This window comes from Garra rufa, unplaced genomic scaffold, assembly GCF_049309525.1.
Source record: "Garra rufa unplaced genomic scaffold, GarRuf1.0 hap1_unplaced_093, whole genome shotgun sequence".
NCBI classification, from domain to species: domain Eukaryota; kingdom Metazoa; phylum Chordata; class Actinopteri; order Cypriniformes; family Cyprinidae; genus Garra; species Garra rufa.
Genome location: NW_027394368.1, coordinates 43,884 through 52,791, shown reverse-complemented (window position 1 = coordinate 52,791; position 8,908 = coordinate 43,884). Strand labels below are relative to the sequence as shown.

Here is an 8,908-nt window from a genome sequence, read left to right as displayed (position 1 = left end):
CTAATAGGGATCGGCTAAAACGTGTTTTTAATGGTGGACTTACAAATGTTCCGATGCAGCGTTTTGTGAGTACATAACCTATTTACACTACTGTACAAGTTTGGTAAGATTACTTGCACGTTTAGTGGTGCAATTTACGAGATACATCACATGTACCATTCACTCCTGTAACAAGCAATTCGAAAAACTCTAATATCTCCATAAATGTTTGACTAATGTAAAAAAAACTTCGGATGGGGTATTTAGATGGGCTTCGGAGTGCATAGCAATGAAGTCAATTCTACTCCAAACCATCCCTTTAAAGCTGCATTTTGGAATTTCAAACTCGGGGCACCATAGAAGTCCATTATATGGAGAGAAAAAAACTTAAATGTTTTCCTCAAAAAACACTGTTTCTTTATGACTAAAGGAAGACATGAACATCTTGGATGACAAGTGGGTGAGCACATTATCTGTACATTTTTGTTCTGAAAGTGAACGACTCCTTTAACACAAGCTCAAGATACTTTCACGTTTTATTGTATGGCATAAACCACACCAGTTACACCCCACTCGTGATTTTTTTTTTAAACTGTTAAAAAAGACGGTTGCTAACAAGTTGCTTAATGGGATTACAGGCACTGTCAGAGACATTTAACGTCATCACGCAGAACAGTTTATCAATTTATATTATTTTCTAATTGTAGAATAACCAAACTAGTTCCCCGTCTTTTATATTGTTGTTCGACAATGTTTTGCTTTGCCCTGAAATGAAGCCACAAGTTTAGTATGGAAAATGCTGTTTTATTACTGGTGTAACCAGCGGAGACTCTGGGTTTGTACCGTAAGGTAAACTCATGTTACGATTAACACCACATTTACCAGCTTTACATTGTTGGGGTGAAACTTTACTGAAAAATAGTACTTAAGTCACCTTAATGTTAAATGTTTACGACCACATGAAGCTGTTTAAAAGCAGAAAGATTGAGGATTTTCTAGTAGAAAGGATAAAATAACATTTTGTGTAACCACCTTAACCACCTTTATTCACTAAAATAGGTTTATCCTACCATAATCAAAAACTTGCTCAATCTGCTGTTATAATAATTGCATGGACTATATTTTTATTGACTACTACCTGTAGACTGGTTTTTAATTAAAATATTCATATTAGTCAGGGATTCATTTACTTTTAATGGACCTTATTTCGAAATGTGCTTTCACATGTGCTTTAGTAATGATTATTTAATTTATTCACTCCTACTGTTTATTAATGTTTCATTTCAGTTTTATTTTGGCTCTAGTTTATTTTATTTTTTTCAGTTTTATATGAAAAGGTTAATGTAACATGGAATGGTGGTGGAGACGTTGAAGGCGAGCGACTGATGTAGTCCGTTTATAGCCTTAGTTTAGCTTTATAGTTCTGCCATTTTTATTTAGGTTTCAAAATTCATACAAGTTATAATATTTTGTGAGGATTATCTTGGTGGACAAAACGTGTAAGTTTCATGATCTATGGTTGAACACAGTTTATTTTTTGCGATAATCCAAAAGCCTATGTAAAAATCTTATCGGCCTACAAAGAGACGTCATACTTCCACCACTCTGTTGAAGCAGAGCTACAAACCGATTGTCCTGAACTCAGTGTTAAAAGATTCATTCCTTATGCCCATTATACCGGTTCTACCAGTAGTCTGCATTTGCTCAACATACAGTAAGCAATGGCGTACATCTAAGTCTAAATGACAGAAAGGCCCTGTCCCAAATAGAACACGTCATGTGCACTTGCGGTCTTAGGCCTGTTTACACTAGTGTGTTTTCATTTTAATACAGTGTTTTTAATTAAACATTTTCTTTAACTAGAGGGTTAATAAAGAAGAGGCTACTTGAATCATGTTGTAAATACATTTTGAAGTTGATTAGTTAAAAATCGTACAAAATCAAGAATCGGTCAAAACAATCAAGATTTAAATTGTTTGCTATATCGCCCAGCCTTAGCTAGAATATACTTTTATTGACCAGTACTCAGAAATGAAATTCCCAGTTAGTCTCATCGGGGACTCTAGCTCCAGAACATCAGTCAGTTGTGAATGCCATGAATGGGGCCTTCTCCTTCGTCACTTTACATTTGACTTTTGTCAAAACTCTGCAATAGGTTTCATCTAGCATCTTTCTTCTGTAGAACTTTTTATTTGTAATTCAGTACCTAGGTTCAATAAGGAACATGAAACCCTTAAATCAAAGGTTTGAAACCACTGAAAATGGTTGGTTGTCAGTGGCAGTCTTTTCAATTATAGCTGCTTCAAATTTGATAGACCTTGGATCTGTGTCCTTCCACCCTTTGTCCTCTCAATAATTTTAGCGGCAACCTAAAAATGTGTGTAAGTTTCATAGGTACACTTTTGTTAACAAGCATGTATTAGCTAGCATTATGCAATATACATTTTTACAGCATGTATTAATATTTGAGCAATACAGTTGTACGTAATTCATGTTAGTTTCTATTGCATTAACTAAAATGTTAACAGATGAAGAGAATTGAAACTAATAAATTCTTATTTGTCTCTTTCCACAGTAGACCCGATGGCACTGAAAGAGGAGAATGAAGTACTACATGAAATTGAAGAGAAAGATCATGATTTCATTATTGGAGAAAAATATTTTAATAGATCACAGACTAAAAAGACTTACTCACGAAAAAGAGCTCAAAAGATTCAAACTACAAGTTATTTTTCCTGCTTTCAGTGTGGAGAGAGTTTCAATCAACCTGAAGACCTTAAAGTTCACATGGGAATTCATTATAGAGAGAAGCCTTTCACCTGCAAACTGTGTGGAAAAGGTTTTAAGGAAAAAGGAAACTTTAATGCTCACATGAAAATTCACACTGGTGAGAAACCATACACATGCCCTCATTGTGGAAAAAGTTGCACTCAAAAAGCAACCCTCTAAAGCCACATGAGAAGCCCTTTTACCTGTAAACTGTGTGGAAAAAGCTACTTGAACCGTGTTTCAAGTTTAGTTAAAAATTCAAAAAAAAAAAAAAAAAAAAACAATCGTTTAAACCTTCTGAAAAAAATTGAGATTTCAATATTTTGCCATATTACCCAGTCCTAGCTAGAATAAACTCTAAAAATATAAAAAGTTTAATCTTGTAATTGCTATGAATTATCAGAATTTTGACTTTATTCTCAAAACATTTTTACTTTATTTTTCAAATTCAAATTTTATTTGTCACATACACAGTCATACACAGTATGATATGAAGCGAAATGCTTATACGACTGCTGATAACCTATCATATAAAAATTAGAGAAGGAATTTCCAGTATAGAAGAGATTTTTACGAATTAGAAATATAGAGGAATATGGATTAACTTACAGTTACAATTTTAAAGTAAAAATACAATAACAATAACAACAAAAAAATAGAAAAAGTAGCAATAGAATATAATAAATATACAAAAAGGAATGTGCAGTTATGGGCAGGACTATGTGCAGATGTAAAATAAGTGCAAGATCACAGTCACAGTTGAAGTACACAGTTCTGTAATAGGCAGAATGTGCAAAAAGTGCCAGTTATGTGTGTAATGTGCATGTCACAGTTCAAAGTTCACAGTTCTGCGGTGTGCAAATTGTGCAAGTGAGCCATATGGGCTTATGGTGGGTAGTAAAGTAGTTTGTGAGCAGCCTATCAAAGTGTGAAGTCCTATTTGGTGTTGTGATTGAGAGTCCGTATAGCCTGCGGGAAGAAGCTCCTCCTCAGTCTCTCGGTGTTGACCTTCAGGGAGCGGAATCGCTTTCCTGACCGCAACAGAGAGAACAGTCCATTGTTGGGATGGCTGAGGTCTTTCACAGCTTGGTGTGGATGATGCGTTCGGCTGATAGCGCTCCACCCTCTGTAGAGCTCGTCTGTCCTGCATGGTGCTGTTACCGAACCATGTTGTGATGTTTCCCGTCAGGATGCTCTCTATGGTGCAGGAGTAGAAGTTCCTAAGCACCTCAGAGGGCAGTCTAAAGTCTCTCATTCCTCTGAGCAGCAGCTCTCCAGATTCCTAATCTCCTCCATGTAGGCTGTCTTGTCATTGTTAGAGATCAGGCCCACCACAACAGTGTTATTAGCAAACTTGATGGTGGTGGTGGTGGAGTTGGTAGTGGCTACGCAGTCGTAGGTGTACAGTGAGTACAGCAGGGGGCTCAGAACACAACCTTGTGGGGCTCCAGTGCTGAGGGTGAGGGACGCTGAGACATGTCTGCCCATCTTTACTGCCTGTGGTCTGCCAGTTAGGAAGTTGGAGATCCACTGACACATGGATTGGCTGAGTCCTGGAGCGTTTTAACATAATTCCCCTTTCTGGTGTCCAGGTGAGTGAGTGATGTATGGAGGAGGTGAGAGATGGCATCATCCGTAGAGCGGTTCGGGTGATATGCAAACTGCAGTGGATCCAGTGTGTCAGGTAGTGAAGAAATGATGAAGTCTCTAACCAGCCGTTCAAAGCACTTCATCACTACTGAGGTCAGGGCTAAAGGGGGATAATCATTGAGGGAAGCAGGATGGGGTTTCTTTGGGACAGGAACAATGGTGGACCCTTTAAAGCATGTAGGAATTACCGACTGAGATAAGGAGAGGTTGAATATTTCAGTGAACACAGGTGCTAGCTGGTCTGCACAGGCTCTGATTACTCGACCTGAGATGCCGTCTGGTCCTGCTGCTTTCCTGGAGTTCACTCTCCTGAAGGCTCTCCTCACATCATGCTCGGAGATGATGAATGCGTTTCTGGTGTTGGCATTGTCTTCCTGTCTCCAGTCGTTAGCGCCGCTAGCGTTGTTAGCATTGCTAACAGCTTCGACGTGAGCATAAAAGGTGTTCAGCTCATCTGCCAGAGACACGTCTGCATTTCATCATACCGGATGTTGGTGCTTTATAGTCAGTTATTGTCCTTAGTCCCTGCCACAGGCTCCTATAGTCATTTTGTTGTAGCCGTGACTCTAGTTTCCTCCCGTAGCGCTGCTTTGCCTCCTTTACCGCTTTCCGAACGTTGTATAACGCAGCTTTGTACGAGTTCATGTCACCCGATGCAAGTCCCGCATTATAGGCAGCGGTGCGTGATCTCAGAGCATCGTGAATGGTCTTATCCACCCACAGTTTCTGAATGGGAAACTTTCTGATGGTCGGTTTTTGTACGTTATCATCTGTTAGTTTCCCGATGAATCCCACAACCGCTTCTGTAAACACGTTGATGTCATCTGAGATGCATCGGAAAATGTCCCAGTCTGCGTCATCCAGTGCGTCCTGTAGAACGGCCACCGATTGGTCCGTCCAGCGCGCGACCTCTCTCTGAACCGGAACTTCCTGCTTGAGCCTTTGTTTGTATTTTTACTTGAGGAAGATGGCGGCTTGGTCAGATTACCCAAACGATGGGCGAGATTGTGCCTTGTAGCCATCTTTGGTTGTACTGTAGCAATGGTCCAATGTCCTTTCGCCCCTGCTGGGGCAGGTAACATGTTGATAAAAGTTTGGCGCAGTGCGTTTGAGGTTGGTGCTGTTAAAGTCCCCAGCCACTATAAGCGCAGCATCCCGATGTTGTGTCTGGTGCTGTGAGAGTGCCTCATGCAGCTCGCATAAGGCAGTGTCCATGTCCGCTTTTGGTGGAATATAAACGGCGCTGATTAAGACCGATGTAAACTCCCGAGGAAGGTAAAAAGGGCGACATTTAATGGTCAATAGTTCCAGGTTGGGTGTGCAGAAGCGTGTGAGAGGAACGATGTTTGCGCTGTTGCACCAGCTGTTGTTCACCATTAAGCACACGCTGCCTCCCCTTGACTTCCCCGATTCTTTAGTCCTGTCCATGCGGTGAACCGAGAAGAACGCTAAATTACAAGAATAAATTTATTTCAACTTTATTCTTGAAATGTAATGGCTTTAATCTCGTAATCTTATCTTTTTTTTTTTCACTAAAACTGTTGTACTTTCTTGACCAGTACTCAGAAATGTAATGCCCAGTTAGTCTCATCGGGGACTCTGTAACTCCAGAACATCAGTCAGTTGTGAATGCCATGAATGGGGCTGCCTTCTTTCTCACTTCACTTTTGATTTTTCAAAACTCTGGAATAGGTTTCATCTAGCATCTTTCTTCTGTAGAACTTCTCATTTTTAATGCAGTACCTAGGTTCAATAAGGAACATGAGGCTCTTAAATCCAAGGTCTGAAACCACTAAAAATGGTTAGTTGTTATTGGCAATCTTTTCAATGGTAGCTGCTTAAATTTTGACAGACCTTTGAGCTGTGTCCTTCCACTCTTGTCTTGCTTTTAGATAGTTGAGACACTGATGGCTGAGAAGGATCTTTCTTGCCCCTTTTTTCTTAACTTCATTAGACTTCTGGATAGATGTGCTTCAGATGAGTTGATGCTCCCATGCTGATTATTTTGTCACTGATATGACACTGTGGTACATCCCCTGGTGATACTTTATTAAAATACTATCACACTGGTACTTTCATCAAAGCCCTTTGTCCTTTCGAAATAATTTATCCGTGAAATATTGCAGGTCAAACGTTCTTTAGCTGCAACCTAAAATGTGTGTACATTTTATAGGTACACTTTTGTTACCAAGCATGTATTAGCTAGCATTATGCAATAAACGAACATCTTTACAGCATGTATTAATATTTGAGCAATACAGTTGTACTTCATTCATGTTAGTTTATATTGAATTAACTTAAATGTTAACAGATAAAGAAAATTAAAACTAATAAATTCTTATTTGTCTCTTTCCACAGTAGACCTGATGGCACTGAAAGAGGAGAATGAAGTACTACATGAAATTGAAGAGACAGATCATGATTTCATTATTGGAGAAAAATCTTATAAAACCTCACAGACTGAAAAGACTTCCTCACAAAAAATTGGTCAAAAGACACGAATGACAAGTTATTTTTCCTGCTTTCAGTGTGTAAAGAGTTTCAATCAACCTGAAGACCTTAAAGTCCACATGAGAATTCACAATGGAGAGAAACCATACACATGCCCTCAGTGTGGAAAGAGTTTCACTCAACCTGAAGATCTCGAAGTCCACAAAAGAATTCATAATGAAGAGAAGCCTTTCACCTGCCAACAGTGTGGAAAACATTTTAAGGAAAAAGGAAACTTTAACGCTCACATGAAAATTCACACTGGTGTAAAACCATACACATGCCCTCAGTGTGGAAAGAGTTGCATTCAGAAAGCAGCCCTTAAAAGCCACATGAAAACTCACTCAAGAGAGAAGCCTTTCACCTGCAAACTGTGTGCAAAAAGCTTAAAATCAGAACTAAATTTAAGATATCATATGGCCAATCACACTGGAGACAAGCCGTTCACATGTGATCAGTGTGGAAAAAGTTTTCCAAGTAAAACACGCCTTACTTCCCACCTGAAAGTTCACTTAAAGAAGAGGTCTTTTACTTGTCGTCGATGTGGAATGATTTTCTATAGCAGGAAACGCCTTAAAAGGCATGTAATAATTCATGCCGGAGAGAAGCCTTTCAAATGCCCGGAATGTGAAAGGACTTTCCGATTCAATAGATACGTTAAGACTCATATGAGAATGCACACTGGAGAGAAGCCTTTCATGTGCCAGCAGTGTGGAAGGGGTTTTAGTCATAAAGCTAGCCTGAAGCCTCACATGAGAATTCACACTGGAGAGAAACCTTTTAAGTGCCAGCAGTGTGGAATAAACTTTGCATATAAAGAATCCCTTAATTGCCACATGAGAACTCACACTGGAGAAAGGCCTTACAAATGCAAATTGTGTGAGAGGAGCTTCTCAGGAAAAGGAAATCTTAGGAATCACATGAGAACTCACACTGGAGAGAAACCTTACACGTGTCCTCACTGTAGAAAGACTTTCAGATTTAGGGGAAACCTCAAGGGTCACATGCGACTTCACACTAGAGAGAAGCCTTACGTGTGTCCTCGGTGTAAAAAGTGTTTTACATGCCAGATAGACCTGAAACGTCACTTGCAAAGTCATTCTGGAAAGAAACTGCAGTGCTCTGAGTGTGACAAGAGGTTTAGAAAAAGGGTCAATTTCAAAAATCACATGCGCATTCACTCTGGAGGAAGGCGGTTTAATTGTGATCAATGTAATAAAAAATTTGTTTTGCCATTGCACTTAGAGATACACCTGAAAAGTCATGCAGATGTGAGACGCTATCAGTGTTCTTCATGTGGAAAGAGATTTAAATGGCTAAGCAACTTAAAATGGCACCAGAAAATACGGATCTGTGTAAAATTAAGGCTACGTCGGCACCAGTAGCCCTGTGTGCTTTCTCTGCGGCTGTCCTGAGTTTGATTCCCACCTTGTGGACCCCCCACCCAATAATAACCCATAAAATAAAAATTTTTTGATTAACGGTGACAGCACAGCTGAATGTGGGCCAAATATGAACTCTGAAAATCAGAACAAAATATTAAAAAAAGTGTTTGTCCTTGTGTGAAATGCCACAATGTACACAATGTAAATTGAAGACTGGAAATAAATTATTTGAAATAAAGAACATTGCACTGTAATATTTGATTGATCTTTAGTGCGAGAATGCACTTTTATAAAACGAGTAGTTCTAGACCTTGATTCTGATTGGTTGAGCCGCATTCTAAGCTGTTGTAATTTAAACTATAAACCTACAGCTTTGTTCACATTTGTCGGTTTAAACCACGATTCTGAGGAACATTGTTTGCCGGAGGTATAATGTTTTTATTAATATCATTACACTTTATTTGCTCTGTGTGTTTTTTTTTTTTTTTTTTTTTGGTTAAACATTGCTACATATATTGAATAACCATTTACAGTGAATTTTTAATAGCTAAGGGGGTTTTAGGCAATCTGCTTCGCTGTAAACCACGGCTTCTTGGGGCTTATTGCTTTATTAAACATTTGAATATGGCTAATGC

The 8,908-nt window shown here is 39.0% G+C and overlaps 1 protein-coding gene across 1 annotated transcript; it reads left to right on the top strand.

Annotated features, from left to right (window-relative positions):
• Positions 1–2,556: 2,556 nt before the first annotated feature.
• On the top strand, positions 2,557–8,484 carry LOC141316495 (uncharacterized). Its single transcript, XM_073832776.1, has 2 exons — positions 2,557–2,866; positions 6,757–8,484. Exons 1-2 carry the CDS (start codon positions 2,563–2,565, stop codon positions 8,271–8,273), a joined length of 1,821 nt encoding a protein of 606 aa, XP_073688877.1. The 5' UTR covers positions 2,557–2,562; the 3' UTR covers positions 8,274–8,484.
• The last annotated feature ends 424 nt before the right edge of the window (positions 8,485–8,908 follow it).

Excerpts from the sequence above, each read along its gene's own strand:
- LOC141316495 (XM_073832776.1), top strand. The coding sequence starts at position 2,563 with ATGGCACTGAAAGAGGAGAATGAAGTACTACATGAAATTGAAGAGAAA. Across the intron at positions 2,867-6,756 it reads TCACATGAAAATTCACACTG|TAGACCTGATGGCACTGAAA; the intron begins GTGAGAAACCAT and ends CTCTTTCCACAG.